Raw genomic sequence first — 19,982 nt, forward strand, 5'->3', positions numbered from 1 at the left:
CATATACGGCAGCTAGTGTCAGTGGGATCCCTTGCAACGAGCCGTGGACAATGACATATCTCCCTCCTTCATCGAGCACACAATTGTGTTCCCTCCAGTCTAACCCCCTACGGATGAGTATGGCCACACCTCTGGAATAGTTGGAGTAAATGGCTGAGTATACATGCGACCATCTAGAGTGTTTCAATCTGGCCGAGGGGGTTGTGTTGAGGTGTGTCTCTTAGAGAAAACAAATGTCTACATTATGTCTGGCAAGCATACCATGCATTAGCCTAGCTTTTTTATAGTCCCCTAAACCCCGGATGTTCCAGGTCCACAGTTTAACCCCCCCCATTGCGGAGATCATGTGGAGGCATCAAGGCCTCTCTCGCGTCTGCCCCTGCAGTCCATCCCAATCCACCCGAAGTACGCACAGCATAACCCCTTGCAGTAGATAGAACATATGACATCCTGTAGTGCACCTTACAACAACTATAACCAAGTCCCCAAACAACCACCTCCACCCCCCACCCTCACCAACCCCCCAATCAGGTTGTGACGAATCCCCCCCAGAGCCCTGAATAGCGCTCAGGTCAACTAGAAACAAGAACAGTGGGAGACACCCCATGGGGGCGTGGTGCTCCCGGCCTACACCCCTGATCTCTCAGGGTGGCTGCACATGTAAGGAGAGTACCGCAGCTTGAAGGGTGCCCCGCCCCACAGTATGTCCACTTTTTTAGTTCGGCATGCAGAAAGGGCAGCTCAAACATGGAGTATGACTCACAACAGGGTACCCATATCAACATGCACAGTGAGGTCAGCCATAAGAAACACCTCTAAATACAACAGCAGGTAGCTCTCGTAGTCTAAATGAGGTAGGACCAACTAGGGGAACTCACATCCCAGGTTACCACAGGCCCCTCAATAGTTGTCGCTCAGCTGTCCAGTGTCTTCTCCCTGTCGCGGCGATTTGCGCCGTGCCCCTGGGCCACAGATGTGCTTAGCAAATTTCATAGCTGATTGTGCATCCGTGAAAAAGTGAGTGGTATGCTCATGCAGCACCTTCAGTTTTGCCAGATACAGTAAGGAGTACTGGACCCCGGCTTGCATCAGCAGTTTATTGGCCGGCATGAATTCCTTCCTGGCCGCTTGGACAAGGGGAGTAAAGTCCGGGTAAAAGGAGATGTGGTTGCCCTTGTGAGTGATCTTACCCTTCTCCCTGGCAAGTCGCAGTATGTGGTCCCTGTCTTGAAAGTTCAACAGCTTTGCAAGGATAGGGCGAGGATTAGCGCCCGGCGGTGGTTTCTTACCAAGAGCCCTGTGCACTCTCTCGACCGTAAAAACTTGGGAAAGTTCCGGATCAAATAGTTAATGCAAGAGATCTGTCACATACACCTCCATTTTCCCAGTATTGTCCGTTTCCGGAATGCCCGTGATTCTAATGTTCGATCTCCTTAACGCGCTTCTAAATCGTCTGCCTTATGGCGTAGAGATTCCAGTTCACGCTCAATGTTGGTTAAGTGCTGTTTGGTGTGTTGCTGGAACTCGCAGCACTCCGTATTTCTATTCTCCAGGCAGTCCAATCGAGTCTCGTGCGCATCTACTTTGGTTTTAACAGCATCAAGTTGAGAGGACATGGCGTCCAACTTAGAGTCTATACTTATAAGGCTTGACCTGACCTCCATGATCAATGCCCCGAAATCGATGTCTGCAGCAGGATCCTGCGAAGGGGGCGCCTCGGTGTCCGGCGTAGTCTGCTTGGTCTTTTGTTTCTGTTCAAAGGTGAGTCTTTACTGCCTCGCTTCATTTTTACCCCCCATCATGAACGTGGGGAGGCACAGCTCCGTGGGGTGTGTAATGCAGGAGTCGTCTCCGCTCTCTCCGGAGCACCCGGTGGTTCAGATCCCACACACCAGTCAGGCGTAAGCTAGGCACGTGCTCAGTGTTGGAAGGAGAGGCAGCCGGCAGCAAGATGTCCGCCCTGTGCACCCAATGGGATGTGTAAAGAGTAGCAGTCTCGGCCGATCACAACGGGTGCAGAGGCGCCCCGGGACCCCGTCTCGTCTTCAGCCCGTGTCTGGACCTCGCCACCCCTAGGGTCAGTGGTCTGTGGTCCACACCTCCGTCGCCCGCTGCAGCAGCATCCCGTGTATGTAGCCGCCCAGGGACACCAGCCTCTGAGGTAGTGGCAGGAGGCAGTCCGCGTGGCAGGAGTTGCTGGGGCACAGGGACGTGTCAGGCAGGGTAAGCAGCAGTGGAGTCCAGCCACGAGTCATGGGACTGTGAGCATCTCCCACAGCCCCACGCCGCTGAGACAAGATGGCGGTTCCGCCCCAGTCTGTTTCCGGATTAACACATATGCGATCTTCGCATCTCGCCCCTTCCTCAGCCGACCACCGCCGGGTCCAAGACTCCCTCTCCCGCGGTTCAGCCGTTTCAAGCACAGTACCTGTGGGTGCGGCGGGTCGGGGAAGTCCGACGCTCTCTCCGCCATTCGGGCGGTCAGGCCTCACAAACCCCGGGCCGGAGCAGAAGGCCGCCGCCGCATAGGTCTCCACAGCAGCCGGTCTCCGCGGGCAGTCGTGCCGGAGCAGATGTCGGGGGCCTTATCTCGCTCCCCGGACGTCCGATTCCCTGGAGGATTTGGTCGAGTCCGCTTCAAGGTGTCAGCAGCTCAGGCATCTGCAAAGCAGGGCCCCTCGAGGACGCGGTGCAGGATAGTTTAGGATTTATTATGTGCAGCCGGCGGAGCTCGCTCACAGAGCGGCCATTTCGCTTCCCGGCTGGCCACGCCCGCCCACCGGAATGTATGTTAAACTAAGATTCAGATTGATTAATCAATGGCCAACATCAGATAACCTATTTATGGATGAGACCCTACACCACTCATGGGGGACACTGACCTGAATATCTTAACGTGGAATTTAAGAGGCCTGGGCGACCCCAGGAAACGGCGACAGGTTCTATCGTACCTGGATCACCACTCAGTGCACATAGCGTTTCTCCAAGAGACTCACTTCAGGGCACAGACTACTCACACCTTCGCCAGCAGATGGGCGATTCACACAGTGTTCTCATCCTTCTCGACATATGCGAGGGGCACAGCAATTTTGGTAAGGAGGGGTACACCCTTTACTATGGCTGGGTCCAAGGTAGACTCTTAGGGGAGATACTGCATGCTGTGGGGTAGACTAGGACACAGAGCGGTCACCTTGGTGAGTTGTTACGGTCCCAACGTTGACGTCCCTGAGTTCTTCATTGAGCTGTGGGCGGCGATTGTGGAAATGGGTCCACACCACCTCATTTGGGGGGGCGACTTGAACACCACACTAGATCCTTCCTTGGACAGATCATACCCAGCCCCACAGCATTACACTATGGCGAGGACGGAACTACGGTCTGCAGTTACAGACCATAATTTGGTAGAAGCCTTGAGGTGCCTGCACATTGATACGAGAGAAGGCACACACTTTATCGCTCTTGGGCCAGGCTTGAATATATATTCCTGACGCCACAGCTCTATACCTCGCTTGTTCGATCTCAGCATCTCCCCAGAACATATTACGATCACTCCCCTGTAAGAATCACGCTGCGCTCGGCAGACCTGGGTCCTCCTACAACTGCTTGGCGAATGCAACCTACGATGTTGCTGGACGCCACCTTTCAAGAGGAACTACGTGATGAATGCCTGGATTTTTTCAGGAGAAATAAAGATTCAGTTAGCGACGTTGAAACTATTTGGGACGTGTTCAAGGTAACGTTAAGAGGGATTTGCATTGCTAAAGGAGCCGGGGTCCTAAAGAACATTCTGACCCGAATAATGACATTGGAAAAGGAACTTAAACACCTGGAAACGTCATTGGCTAGAGCTCCCACTGATTCTGCCCTCTTGCAGGTGCTGGAAAAAATCTCTGAGTACGCGGCTGAAGCCACTAGAGAATTGAAATTTAGAGGCAAGTACTGGGCCACTCGCCGCTATGGCATGGCGAAAGACCAGGGAAGGCCTTGGCCGCCACGATTAAACTGGCGCGCACACCCAACATTATATTAGAACTCGTGGACCCAGAAGGTGTGGTGCTTCGAGACACTACACAAATCCTCAATTCCTTTGTGACACATTACAGCGCGTTGTACGCTTCCTCTAGAGTGGGAGATCTTTGACTGTAAGATTACCTAGCTGACGTTTCCCTGGGCTGGCTTAGTGATGCACAAAGGGCCTTTCTTAGTGCGCCCTTTGAGTTAGACGAAGTGAGAGATGCGATTATGGGTATGAGGTCGGGGAAGGCCACGGGACTAGACGGAGTCCCAATAGAATTTTATAAAACCTACATTGACTTAATGGCCCCAGTATTGCGAGAGGCCTATGAAGATGCCCTTGAGGTGGGCCATTTACCACCGTCTATGCGGATTGCACTTATTACATCACTGCTCAAACCCGGAAAACCTGCAAACAAATGTGACTCTTATCAGCCACTTTCATTGCTCAATTGCGATGTTAAGGTACTTGCCAAACCTATTGATAATCGGATCAGCCTCCTTCTTCCCACCCTGATATTACCCGACCAATTCGGATTTTGTGCCTGGCAGGGCAACTTCACATAATGTGCGTACTTCTTTCTCCGTACTAAACTCAGTGCACGAAGACCAGCCAATGGCGGCCATTTTCCTCGATGCCACTAAGGCGTTTGATTCCATTGAACGGGATTATGTGTTTTGTGTCCTGGAGAGGATGGGCTTTTCGGCAATATTCATCTCTTGGATTCGACTTCTTTATAAGCGCTCGATGGCCAGAGTACTTATTAATGGCAGGCTATCATCGGAATTCCCTATCACCAGGGGGACCAGGCAGGGGTGTCCCCTCTCGCCTCTCTTATTCGCGATAGCTACGGAACCTCTAGCCGCCAAACTGCGACAACATCATAGAGACAGTGCACTACGCTGTTTTCAAAGGCAGATACTGATATCGATGTATGCAGATGACATCACTCTGTATGTACGTGACCCTAGCGAAAACCTAAACCCCATTCTTAGGGAATTTATACAATTTGGTAGGCTCTCAGGAGTTCAGATTAATTGGGGTAAATCTTGCATATTTCCGCTCACGCCTTCCACGACTCGGTTTGACTTGGCCTACCCTATCACCTTGAACGACGGGGATTTTAAATACTTGGGTATCCACAAAGAAAAAGATAGAGAGGAGCTACTTCGAGCCAACTATGGCACTACTATGAATCGCATTATTGATAACGTTGCACAGTGGATTACCCTGCCTCTCTCTATGGCTGGCAGGACATCCTTGATCAAAATGGTAAACCTTCCTTAACTGCTATACCTCTTTTTGAATATTCCATTCTACCCGGGCAGGTCCTTTTTTCAACAACTTTGGTCAGAACTCATTAAACTTGTGTGGGGCGGGAAGTCCCCACGTCTAAAATGGGACACCCTAATTAGGCCCTATAACCAAGGCGGATTTGGTGTACCGGATTTTGAGCTGTATTACCAGGCAGCTCAGGCTCATTATGCCTATTTTTGGGTACATCAACCTAGATATATTCCTCAACTAGCCGCTGAGCACTGGCTGGCCCATCCTATCCCCATAGAGGGTGCACTCTACGCTTTGGTACCTGGCAGGGATAAAACACCCACAACAGTAATGAGCATGATTCCCACGTGGGCCCGACTGGCTGCTATACTGGAGGTTACAATGCTCTATGTGCCGCTGTTGCCACTGGCCTACCACCCGAATATGTCTTTATTGCAAGAAACAGGATTTCGCAAAACTGCTCCACAAGATTCATGTGGAAACATGGGGGGATCTATATCATGATGGTAAGCTTTGCTCCATGGAGCATCTGTATGAAGGCACACAACCATCTCCGCTTGAAATCTTTCTATACATCAGGCTCCGCCAAGGACTGAAAGCCCTAACGCCTGACTTTCCGAATGAACCTATGGCCTTAGTTCCTCTGCAACTTATACTCCAAACTGACAACCCTTGTAAGCTAGTGTCGACAATATACAGGACAGTACATACACAAATAGAATCCCCACCTTTGGCAGCCAAACTGAAATGGGACCAAGATTTAGAGGTACCTCTCACAGACAAACAATGGGCATTTTGCCTCCAGCAAACAGAACGCATTTCTGCTAGCAGTAGATATAGAATTATACATTACAAGTTTTTACACTGCATTTATTACACCCCGGCCCGAATAGTAGACTTCAACTTCACACTACTGGCAACTGTGACAGATGCCATGCTCCAGGGGCTGACTTTCTACATCTTGCATGGGCGTGCGATGCAGTCCAGCTCTACTGGGTTCAGGTACGCACAGCGCTGTCCACAATGATTCACGCTGAGATAGCTCCCTCTAGCGCTATTGGGGTATAGAACCCCTACAAGCGACACACCGCAAGTTTGTTGCACTAGCCCTCTTGATGGCAAAAGGGAGAGTTGCATGTAGATGGGGCAGGGGCAGGGCCCCCAAATTCAAGGAATGGCTGCATGATCTTATTTATTGCCAGGAACAGTTAAATACATATTCTGAATTGTTGCCTGTGACTTCACGGCCCAGTGATATTTGGGCCCCTTTGCGATGCTATCTATTGCAAGAGAATGCCGAAACTGAGGAGGGGTCAACGGTCTAAAAATCCCCTTGGCTGTCTCATTGGAGTATTCTTAACTGTACGAACATATGTGAGGTGCTGTTAGTGTAGCCCAGATTGTTGTGGAGGGCACCGTGTGCGGGATCGTTGGAGGGAGGAGGGTATTTTACAAACAGACATTGGATCAACCTGCTAAGAGGCTCTATGACTGATTACACTAATGGATTGACTGATAATAATACTGTATCAACATACTGTGATATATGTTCCGGTGATCTGACTCTATAAATGCATTGTGAACAGTAGACTGAAATGTGTAACTGTGATGCACTCTTTGATGTAGTTCGTTGATGTAAAACTCAAAAAGAAAGTTTAAAAAAAACAAACATATTTAGAAACATAATCAAAGTTTGCAATTATGCTGCTGCTTTTCTCCAAGAAAGTTTGGGTAATTCTGGAAAGGGGTAATGTACTTGACACCGTCCTCAAGATCATAAATTTACTATTGAACCTGGACATAATGTGCCACCTGCTGGTAGCCTACCTGGAGGCAATTACATACATAGTAAATAAATGTACAGATAAACTAGTGAGGTACGACCTCTCCTTCGAAGTGTCTGTAAAATTGACTTTTTGTCCTGACTTTTTTCCCTGAATTTTGACCCTTTGTTCTGAGTTTATTGTCCTGAATTTTGACCCTTTGTCCTGAATTCTTTTACAGTTCTCTCCTGAATGTGCCTCCATGTCAGTTGGTGACCCTAGTGCAGATACACAGGATCCTCTTCTTACTTGGCGCACAGTGGTTGTGCCATGAAGCCATGAGTGTGGAAGCAGCGCTAGCCCCGTTAGTAGTGTCCTGAAACATTGCGTAATAAAGCACACAGGAGTCCTGGTGACCAGTTTAGGAATGTGCCCTTCACATGCCCTCCGATGCTCAGTCAACACTCACCCTGTCCTCTTTGATTTTCAGATGCACTGCAAAAGCCTCGCCGCAGGATCACATCTGGCGTCTGTACACAGTAAAGCGGACGTTAAGTACCTGACGAAATTCACCTTCTCGCACGAACACTTAAAGCAACGCTTCTGGTTGGGGCTAACAATTCCTAACAAGGTAGTGTGCGCCATTACATGGTCTTAAATGGATGCCAGGGGAAAAAACTACAAATGGGCAGGGATTGGGGAGTTCGAGGTAGAAACATGATGTGGAAAAGGAAAGTTTCCCAACCACTTCCCACCTTCCTCCAAAACAAATTCAACTGTGACTTGATCGCTTAGAGTCAGGTCAGGTGGACTAGCTATCAGTAGTGCATCGGGTGCAGTTCTAGAGGGCTTAAATATGGTTCTGTTTTACTACCCTACAAATTGACAGGCAGTCTAATTGTCTTGCCAGCACAAAGCCCACGGCAGCCGAACTGCCACGCCTTTGAGCCTGTTGCAAAAAGTGGGTGCAAATATCTCAGCCCGCAATTTCCATCCAAATTTTGCAAGAGTTTTTTACAGCACCAGCAGCCAGCACCCCATCAGCGGAAGTGGGGTGAACTGAGCCCCAGCAAGAGGGGGGAGGGGAGGAGACTGCACCCCGTCAGTGGAAGTGGGTTGAGATGAGCCCCGGATCACTGACAGAATATCGATGACCACAATGTCAAGTTGCCAAAATATCAGGACATAAATATCGTTGTAAAAAATAGCGACCTCCTATATTTGTTATGGTAAGTACAAAAATATAGGTTTTCGTTATATGTATAAAAAAATGTAAAATAAATTAAATAATAAAATGAACTTAAAAAAATATTTAATTTGTAAATGTTAACAATTATAAATAATACGCTTAATTTAAAAAAAAAACATACTAATATAAAATGTAATTTATATATTTACTTAAAAACAATTAATAAATAATACTTTTAATTAATTTTTAAATGTTATAAACATATAAATAATTTTAAATAAGTAAATATATATATATATATATACATACACATGTATCATAAATTAAAATATTAAAATATATAATATTTTTCAACCTATATTTTTCACTACATTGAGTGCAACAGTAGAGAAAGTGTTGGAGATCGGTGGGGTAAAAATTCCCTCTGCAGCAAGCACAACAGTAGGGAAAGTGTTGGATAGCTGACAGGCAAAAAGTAGAAACATTAGGGAAAGTGTTGGATAGCAGAGAGGTAAAGATTACTATAGCCCACTCCAGCGAGTGCAACAAAATGGAAATTGTTGGATAGCGGAGGGTTAAAAATTACTATTCCCATAGAAGATGATTCAAATTTAAAAACAAACAAAATATCAACTACAATACAAAAGATAATAAAAAACAAAAAGAAAAAACAAAACATATATAAAAAAGAAAAAATTGCAATACATAGAAACATATTATAATGTTAAAAAATTCTAAAAATTACAAACATTTCCTACCCTATAACTCCGCACAATTTACAACACACATCTCTTTTTTTAAAGTGTACCTCTATAATTAACATAATAAATTATCAAGTAAACAAAGAATATTAATTAAAAAAACAATAAAACAGATAAAAAAGTATGTACGAACGAAAGGTTACACCTATAGAAGCAAAATCCACAAACAAAATAAAAGTAAAAAATTACCAAAAATATTTATTAAATAATAAATGAATATTAATGATCAAGTCATTATTAATTATTTCAACTAAATTACTTTCCACCCTCTACCCCAATAAACACAACACACACCTAAAAATATTTACATAATTTCCATAACTTACTTTACATTAATAAATTAATATCAATTAACCACAAATCCTTAATTAATTTATAAAAATTACTTCCCAACATTTACCACTATAAACCCCACAACTCACACATCAAATGAATTGCATATTTTCAATATTTACATTTTAAATAATTAATTAGCATTAATTAACAAATAATGAATTAATTATAAATAAATAACCTTCCACCCTATTCCCCTATAAACCCCACCACCCATTTCTAAAAACATGACACAATTAACATAATTAGTTAATAACCAATTAATTAATTAATTTATCAAAATCAACAAGCAAAGAATAAATAATTATTAATAAAGTAATTTCCACAACTAACACTATAAAATAAAATAGATATTATAGAAAAATATTAATAAATGTAATACAATTAAATTACTTCCGACCCTACTCCCCTATCTACCCACAACGTGCTCCTTAAAAAATGACACAATTAACACAATTACCAAATGATTATTAATAATGAACAAATAATTAATAATTGTTTAATTCCCACAATTAATAGTATAAAATATTAAATAAATAAATATGAATTAATAAAAAATTATAATTTAATTATAATTAAATTACTTCCCACCCTATTACGCTAAAAACCCACAACCTGCTACGGAACTAAAAAGCAAAATGTAAGTAACATAAAATTAATATCTACTAAAAATGTAACAGATATATTAAAAAAACAAAAGCAATACTTACACAAAAAATAGAGCACAAACATTTAAAATTCAAACTAAATTACATAACACTATCTGAAAAAACTACATTTTTAACAACTCAGGGGCAGATTTACAAGAAAGTGCTGCAGCACCGTAAGCCCTGTGGCTGCGCCATGCTGCGGCACTTTCAGAGCACAGGAATGCAACATATCTACAATGATATGTTGCATTCCTGTGCTCTACCCTGCGCTGGCGAAGGAACAGCTGCCATGCGCAGCAGCAGGCACCCGTGCACCGTGGTGCAAGGATGCCTGCGCCATAGGGAGATTGTTTCGTGAAGGAACGGGTCCCTTCCTGCACTAAAGCAATCACTGCAGGCATTTTCCTCTTTCAATGCATGCTGTAGAATGCAGCACGCATTGAAAGAGGAAAAACACGAGGAGAAAAAAAAAATCTCCTTGTTTCGCTTGGCTACGCTACCCCTATGGTGGCGCAGCAAACTGACGCATTTCCAGGTTTGCGATTTCTCATAAATCTGGAAATGCATCATTGGACAAGGGTGTTGTGGGGGAACCCCCACAGCAACACCCATGTCCCGCCCCTAACATTCAAAGTGTTGCGTGAACAGGGTCGATATTTACAAGCACAGGTTAAGTCAGGCAGGGTGACTTTACCTGTGCTTGTAAATATCCTTTAGCAGGCTGCACCACCGGTGTGTCACGCAACGTGATGCACCTGCGATGCAAGGGGCTTGCAAATCTGCCCCCCAATTTTTGCAAATGATATTAATGACTTCAATATTTTCAAAAACTATATTTCTTACCTTACCTTAAACTCGATATTCTTGACCACGATATTCTTGCAGTCGATATTTCTATGTCTCGATATTTTCAACTCGATATTAGTGCAAGTTGACATTTCCTACTCAATATCCTGACTCTACACCTTGAGCCCCAACAAGAGGAGGGAGGGGAGGAGACTACACCCCGTCAGTGCAAGTGTGGTAAGCTGAGCCCTAACAAGAGACGGGGTGGGGGAGGATGTACCCCATCAATGCAAGTGAGGTGAGCTGAGTCCTGTCAAGAGGTGGGGGTCTGCTTCCCGTCAATGGAAGTGGGGTGAGCTGAGACCTGACAAGAGACGGGGGAGGCTACACCCCATCGATGCAAGTAGTGTGAGCTGAGGTCCAACATTAGGCAGGGGGCTGCACCTCATCAATGGAAGTTGGGTGAGCTGAGACGCGACAAATGGCGGGGGAGGCTGTCCCCAGCATTGACATAACAATACCCCCAAAGCTCTATTGAGCTGCATATCTCTGATCTCCACTCTTGGGGTAAGCACCGGTGGCCAAACACACTCTTTCAGAAGCCGAAGCGCCCTCTCAGGGGTCAGAGTGTCGGATGGGCTCTGGGCAGAGGATCCAGATGCCAAGGTCCTGGATTATGTGAATCTTCCTTTCAGCCCACAAATGAGGTGAGCTGTGGGGCCAGCAGGTATAGCTCCTTGACAGCAATGGTTCTCTTTCTTCCAGAAGAAACAGTATGAGTGGACGGATGGAACTCCCGTGGACTTCAAGAACTGGCACCCGGAAGAGCCCAAAACCAACACAGGGGTGCGTGTACACTGTGTATTGTCCAACTTTAAAGGTAGGAATTTGCCTCCCACATTCAAATCCTCTTTCCTGTAAGTTTTTCATTTGTTTTCACAAAAGCAGTTCAGCACTTCAAACCCATAGTGTGAATATATGTTTTCTTTTATTTAAAATATTCATGATCATTTGTTGAACTTGACCCATATTGAATAAGCATTTTCTAAAAAGCATAAGTGCATTTCATCTATCTTTCCCTATGTGCCAGAGTTTCTGGAAGCAGGTGTGAGATAATCCTGAACTGATCATTACATGTTGGGAATGAGTACAATACAGAGACTAAAAGTTTTTGCTTGTTCTCTCGTAGGCGCAGGACTTTGGGGGGAAAGAAGGTGTAGAAGAAAGCTCCCCTTCATCTGTAAAGCTCCCAACCCTCCTGAGGACGACAAGATGTTATGCAAGAGGGCGGAGAAGTAAAGTTGTGAAGCAACCAATGGCGTCTGCTCTGAAGAGATGGAAGCACAGACGCCAGGGATATGGAGGGAGGAACCCTCGGGCCTTGTTCTTGAATGGCACCAAAAAATAAAAATAAAAAAGGCACTTTATTCACCCATGATGATTGTTATACAACTCTCACAGCTCAATATATAATCTTTACCATCCCAGGCCGCAACATTGGGATTTGTTCAATTCTGCCATCATAAATGGTGCTCGTGAAGATCTGCAGGTGCCACTGTAGCCGTAAGAGTGACACCGTGGCAGGTAGGGTGTGAGTGTCCCTTTGAAGTCCAGTGAACACCGACTAACTCTAGAAATGATTCTGGACGCTGACTGGGCAGAAAGACTCTACCCTTACTTGGGTGGAGTGAGCCCTTCACATCTAGGGCGTCTGGTGCCCCTGCTGCATCATTGATGTTCGCCCCTGTGAGGTGGGCAGAGGACCCAGGATGCAGGACCCAGGATGTGCCACGGGTGCAGTGCCTGGTGACAGGATCTCCACATCTGACCAAACCACAACCTTGGCTTTCCTTCCTTCTTCCAAGGCCTCCTGCTTTCATATACATTGTGAGCCCTCGTGAAACCAAAATCACAGCCAAGGGAATTTGTCCCCCAAAGATTCAGGCTCATCAATAAGTTCTGAACATAGAGGGGGAACGAGGAGCACATAAAGGTCCAGCATACGGGCTTTATAGGATACTTCGTGATACAAAAGGTGTGCAGTTCCTGGGGGTGGAGGGGATGGGAGGATCTAGATTGGGAAAACTGAAGCATCAGATCAGGGGATCTCATTGCTCAGAATCAAGAGCTCTCACAAGCCCGGGTGGGTGTCATGCTTCATTATCGGGCAGCTCCTCATTGGTCCGTTGCTGCAATGACCTACGGGCCCCTCAAGGAGGTCTTATGAGCATAAGATGTCGATGTGAGCTGTAGGATAGAGTTGCTCTAGGTGCAGATCTGTGAGATGTGAATCAGTGGTTTTAAAAATAGCTAAGAGATACCTAATTAAATGTAATAGGAGGGCTTTCTTCTAATGTTTTAAAGGCAATGGATGACTCAAGGTGGAAGTAACTGTCCTATCCACTTCATAAAATAGTGTTTGTGGAGCTCAACACGTTTCATTCCTCAAGTGTCGCTACCAATCCGGGCAATTGTTCAGGACCAAAAAATGAAACTTAATCTACTTGTGGTAGGGAAAATGTATGTAGCATTGACAAAAGGTACCCCAATCAGACAACCAAATCTTCACAGTATAGCTCACCTCCAGGGTGGCAGAGAAGGAATAATTCACCTCTGAATCAGACTTGTGTTCCAAAGCTGGCATGGTCTTTTCCATCACCTAAGGGGTCAGTAGCTTACCGGATTTAGGTCGGGGTTTTAGATATCGCCAGGCAACCAAATCTTCACAGTAAAGCTCACCTCTAGGGTGGCAGATATCTAAAACCCCGACCTAAGTTCGGTACGCTACTGATCCCTTAGGTGATAAGACCATGCCAGCTTTGGAGCAAAAGTCTGATCCAGAGGTGAATTATTCCTTCTCTGCCACCCTAGAGGTGAGCTCTCCATTAGTGCTGTGAGCGTAGTACTGCCGTCAAGTGTCTCAATGCTGCAGCCATCTATGATGCAATGGCATGGATTAGGATAACAAGTAGGAGTGCCTGAGAAAGCCTACCTTCTCTTCTTACTCAAAATGAGAGAGTAGTAGAACAATTGTGTAAATATGTTAGCCAAGGATGGACAGAATGTGGAGATTAATTTCCTGATCTCATAGAATGGTCTGCAGAAGGGGGGTGGGCGGTAAATGAGGCGTCAGCAAGAGAAGAGCCAGTACGAGGAAGCAAAGTTGTGCAAGAAACTTAAGATGACCAGGACTTCAGAAATGAGGTCTTAACCTGGCTGGTACAAGCACTGGGATATCAAGACTTGGGTCATTTAGAATTCAAAGCATTGCTCTAACTAGGGCCATAATTAGGATGGTGGGCAAACTTTGTCCAACTGCCATCCTGACGGAAAACGTAAAAGCCCGCCATATGTGCGGGGGTCCCATGGGGAAGATTACGATGCACCAGCCGAACTGTTCGGCGCATACTGCAATTTTAACATTGCGGCTGGCGGTGCTTTCAGCAGCCCTCGCCGCAATGCCAAAAGTGAATGTTGTGCATATGCATGCACAATGTGCCATGTTGTGCATGCACATGCAGGGGGGTACCATAGGTACCCCTCATACCCCCCTAACCCCTAACATCCTGGGGACCCGCAACAGGCCTGTTGCCGCCACGGAAAGGCTGCCCCCCACCTGCATCCTGATATGGATGGCGGTGTCTAGCAGACACCGCCACTATATTAAACCCTTTTCCGCCTGGCAGACTTGTCGACCGGGCGGAATAGACCGACGGCAGACCGTCTTCCCGTCTGCCATACTAAAATGGCGGGGGAAATGGGCGGCGCCAGCCGTGCGGGCGGTAGCGATCCACCCTACATCCTAGCCTAGCCTAGGTATTCATCTTTCCATCAAAGTAGAGGTCCCAAAGAGTAATGTTGATTGCTACTTCATAAATACTGGAGTCCCAAGATGACCCATTCTTTCACATCTACCTGCTGCCCCTGGTGAAACTGAGTCTGTCTTTTAGGTCTAAAAATGTTAAACTTCCACTGATGTTACCCAGAGAATGTTTACTCTGGTGAAATTCTAACTCTTACACCACCCAAAGAGTTTGTGATCAGGGTTAGTGTCTGGTAATACTCCATCACTTACACCACCCAAAGAGTGTGTGATCAGGGTTAAAGTCCTGTAGTACTCCATCGCTTACACAACCCAAAGGGTTTGTGAGCAGGCTTAGCGTACTGTAATACTCCAGCACTTACATCACCCAAAGAGTGTGTGATCAGGGTTAGCGTCCTGTAATACTCCATCCTTTCCATTACCCAAAGAGTGTATGATCAGGGTTAGTGTCTGATATTACTCCATCGTTTACATCACCCAAAGAGTGTGTGATCAGGATTAGCATCCTGTAATACTCCAACACTTCCACTACCTAAAGAGTGTGTGATCAGGGTAAGCGTCTGGTAATATTCCATCAATTACACGCCCCAAAGAGTGTACAATCATGTGAGAGTCAAGTAATACTCCATGACTATCACAACCCAAAGAGTGTGTCATCCGGGTTAGCATCTGGTAATACTCCATCACTTTCACCACCCAAAGAGTATGTGATCATGTTTAGCGTCAGGTAATACTCAATCACTTACACCATCCAAAGAGTGTGTGAGGTGTGTTACCGTTAAAACGCATCTTTTACAACGCGTTCCGTTACAACGCGATTTTTACATCGCAAATACCATTACAATGCATGCCATTACAACGCATGGCATTACATAGCAGATGCTATTACAACGCATGGCATTACATCGTAAGTATTGGTAAGTATTTAATTTTTTATTTTATTTTATTTAATATTTTATAATTGATTTAATTATCATTAATTTTTTAAAAATATTTATTTCGTTTTTAAATATTATAAATTAAATATATTAATTTAAGTATTTTTTAAAAAAAGTATGAGTATAGGAGTATATGTTTTGGGGTACTGATGTATATGTTTTGGGGTGTTTGGGTATTTTTAGGTTTTAGGGCAGGGTTTGGGTTTTGGGGTACAGGGGTATTTTTAGGTTTTAGGGCAGGGTTTGGGTTTTGGGGTACAGGGGTGTTTTTAGGTTTTAGGGCTGGGTTTGGGTTTTGGGGTACAGGGGTGTTTTTAGGTTTTAGGGCAGTGTTTGGGTTTTGGGGTACAGGGGTGTTTTTAGGTTTTAGGGCAGGGTTTGGGTTTTGGGGTACAGGGGTGTTTTTAGGTTTTAGGGCAGTGTTTGGGTTTTGGGGTACAGGGGTGTTTTTAGGTTTTAGGGCAGGGTTTGGGTTTTGGGTTACAGGGGTGTTTTTAGGTTTTAGGGCAGGGTTTGGGTTTTGGGGTACAGGGGTGTTTTTAGGTTTTAGGGCAGGGTTTGGGTTTTGGGGTACAGGGGTGTTTTTAGGTTTTAGGGCTGGGTTTGGGTTTTGGGGTACAGGGGTGTTTTTAGGTTTTAGGGCAGTGTTTGGGTTTTGGGGTACAGGGGTGTTTTTAGGTTTTAGGGCTGGGTTTGGGTTTTGGGGTACAGGGGTGTTTTTAGGTTTTAGGGCAGTGTTTGGGTTTTGGGGTACAGGGGTGTTTTTAGGTTTTAGGGCAGTGTTTGGGTTTTGGGGTACAGGGGTGTTTTTAGGTTTTAGGGCAGGGTTTGGGTTTTGGGGTACAGGGGTGTTTTTAGGTTTTAGGGCTGGGTTTGTTTTTTGGGGTACAGGGGTATTACGACTTTATATAAATTAAATTAATTAAATTAATTTTATTTAATTTAATTAAAATAATAACTATATTTACAATTATTAATTTAATTGTATTAATAAACAATTATAATTAAATTATATCATTTAAAAATGTTTAATTAATTAAATTCTTTTAATTTTATTAAATATAATTATATTATGTATTATTTATAACTTATTAAAATTATAATTATATTTATTGTTATTAATTACATTATATTATTTTCTATTTATAAACTTTTTATATATCATTAATTTAATTAAAATAATAACTATATTTACAATTATTAATTTAATTGTATTAATAAACAATTATAATTAAATTATATTATTTAAAAATGTTTAATTAATTAAATTCTTTTAATTTTATTAAATATAATTATATTATGTATTATTTATAACTTATTAAAATTATAATTATATTTATTGTTATTAATTACATTATATTATTTTCTATTTATAAACTTTTTATATATCATTAATTTAATTAAAATAATAACTATATTTACAATTATTAATTTAATTGTATTAATAAACGATTATAATTAAATTATATTTTATTAAATATAATTATATTATGTATATTTTATAACTTAATTAAATTATAATTATATTTATTGTTATTAATTACATTATATTATTTTCTATTTATAAACTTTTTATATATCATTAATTATATTATTTTAAATATATTACATTAATATCAATTTTAATATTAATTAAATTACTATAATTAAATTAATTACTGTTTTAAAAATGTTATATTATTTTTATTATTTTAATTTAATTAAATTAACTTTATTACATTTTTTTTAAAAAGATATACTTACCTATACTTACGATGTAATGCCATGCGTTGTAAAAGTATCTGCTATGTAATGCCATGCGTTGTAATGGCATGCATTGTAATGGTAATTGCGATGTAAAAAACGCGTTGTAACGGAACGCGTTGTAATACATCGCGTTGTACTGACACCAATCCGTGTGTGATCATGTTATAGTATGGTAATACTCCATCACTTACATCACCCAAAGAGTGTGTGATCATATTAGAGTCTGGTAATACTCCATCACTTACATCACCCAAAGAGTGTGTGATCTTGTTAGAGTCAGGTAATACTTCAAAGCTTACACTACCCAAAGAGTGTGGGATCAGGGTTAGCGTCTTGTAATACTCCATCACTTACACTACCCAAAGAATGTGTGACATTGTTAGAGTCCGGTAATACTCCATCACTTACACCACCCAAATTGTGTGTGAGCAGGGTTAGAGTCTGGTAATACTCCATCACTTACACCACCCAAAAAGTGTATGATCAGGGTTAGAGTCTGGTAATACTACATCACTTACACCACCCAAAGTGTGTGTGATCATGTTAGAGTCAGTTAATACTCCATCACTTACACCACCCAAAGAGTGTGTGATCATTTTAGAGTCTGGTAATACTCCATCACTTACACCACCCAAATTGTATGTGAGCAGGGTTAGAGTCTGGTAATGCTCCATCACTTACACCACCCAAAAAGTGTATGATCAGGGTTAGAGTCTGGTAATACATCACTTACACCACCCAAAGAGTGTGTGATCATGTTAGAGTCTGTTAATACTCCACCACTTACATCACCCAAAGAGTGCATGATCGGGGTCAGTGTCTAGTAATACTCTATTGTTTACATTACCCAAAGAGTGTTTGATCAGAGTTCGTGTCTGGTATTACTCCATCTCTTACACCACCCAAAGAGTGTGGGATCAGGTTTAGTGTCTGGTATTACTCCATCACTTATACCACCCAAAGAGTGTGTGATCAGGGTTAGAGTCTGTTAATACTCCGTCACTTACACCACCCAAAGAGTATGTGATCATGTTTAGCGTCAGGTAATACTCAATCACTTACACCATCCAAAGAGTGTGTGATCATGTTATAGTATGGTAATACTCCATCACTTACATCACCCAAAGAGTGTGTGATCATATTAGAGTCTGGTAATACTCCATCACTTACATCACCCAAAGAGTGTGTGATCTTGTTAGAGTCAGGTAATACTTCAAAGCTTACACTACCCAAAGAGTGTGGGATCAGGGTTAGCGTCTTGTAATACTCCATCACTTACACTACCCAAAGAATGTGTGACATTGTTAGAGTCCGGTAATACTCCATCACTTACACCACCCAAATTGTGTGTGAGCAGGGTTAGAGTCTGGTAATACTCCATCACTTACACCACCCAAAAAGTGTATGATCAGGGTTAGAGTCTGGTAATACTACATCACTTACACCACTCAAAGTGTGTGTGATCATGTTAGAGTCAGTTAATACTCCATCACTTACACCACCCAAAGAGTGTGTGATCATTTTAGAGTCTGGTAATACTCCATCACTTACACCACCCAAATTGTATGTGAGCAGGGTTAGAGTCTGGTAATGCTCCATCACTTACACCACCCAAAAAGTGTATGATCAGGGTTAGAGTCTGGTAATACATCACTTACACCACCCAAAGAGTGTGTGATCATGTTAGAGTCTGTTAATACTCCACCACTTACATCACCCAAAGAGTGCATGATCGGGGTCAGTGTCTAGTAATACTCTATTGTTTACATTACCCAAAGAGTGTTTGATCAGAGTTCGTGTCTGGTATTACTCCATCTCTTACACCACCCAAAGAGTGTGGGATCAGGTTTAGTGTCTGGTATTACTCCATCACTTATACCACCCAAAGAGTGTGTGATCAGGGTTAGAGTCTGTTAATACTCCGTCACTTACACCACTCAAAGAGTGTGTGATCATTTTAGAGTCTAGTAATACTCCATCGCTTACATTAACCAAAGAGTGTCTGATCAGAGTTAGTGTCAGGTAATACTCCATCACTTACATCATCCAAAGAGTTCGTGATCGGAGTTAGTGTCTAGTAATACTCTATGGTTTACATTACCCAAAGAGTGTTTGATCAGGGTTAGTGTCTGGTGTTACTCCATCTCTTACACCACCCAAAGAGTGTGTGATCAGGGTTAGTGTCTGGTATTACTCCATCACTTATACCACCCAAAGAGTGTGTGATAACGGTTAGTGTCTGGTAATACTCCTTCCCCTCCACCACCCATAGAGTGTGTGATCAGGGTTAGTGTCTGGTAATACCCCATCACTTACATCACCCAAAGAGTGTATGATCATGTTAGAGTCTGGTAATAGTCCATCGCTTACATCACCCAAAGAGTGCATGATCAGAGTTGGTGTCTGGTAATACTCCATTGCTTACACCACCAAAAGAGTGTGTGATCAGGGTTAGCGTCCAGTAATACTCCATCAGTTACATCACCCAAAGAGTGTGTGATAAGGGTTAGCATCCAGTAATACTCCATCAGTTACATCACCCAAAGAGTGTGTGATAAGGGTTAGCATCCAGTAATTCTCCATCACTTACATCACCCAAATAGTTCAGGATCAGGGTTAGCGTCATGTAATACTCCATCACTTACATCACCCATAGAGTGTGTGATCATGTTATTGTCTGGTAATACTCCA

At 43.3% G+C, this 19,982-nt stretch overlaps 1 protein-coding gene across 1 annotated transcript in view; it reads left to right on the plus strand.

Annotated features, from left to right (window-relative positions):
• LOC147736667 (C-type lectin galactose-binding isoform-like) overlaps positions 1-12,220 on the plus strand; it is a 155,035-nt gene extending 142,815 nt beyond the window's left edge. Inside the window, exons 3-5 of the mRNA XM_086953802.1 lie at positions 7,556-7,696; positions 11,550-11,664; positions 11,974-12,220. Coding sequence (XP_086809928.1) covers positions 7,556-7,696; positions 11,550-11,664; positions 11,974-12,083 — 366 coding nt within the window. The 3' untranslated portion in view covers positions 12,084-12,220. The remainder of the gene's footprint in view (positions 1-7,555; positions 7,697-11,549; positions 11,665-11,973) is intronic.
• The last annotated feature ends 7,762 nt before the right edge of the window (positions 12,221-19,982 follow it).

This window comes from Lissotriton vulgaris, chromosome 1_2 (genome assembly GCF_964263255.1).
Source record: "Lissotriton vulgaris chromosome 1_2, aLisVul1.2, whole genome shotgun sequence".
Classification (NCBI taxonomy): domain Eukaryota; kingdom Metazoa; phylum Chordata; class Amphibia; order Caudata; family Salamandridae; genus Lissotriton; species Lissotriton vulgaris.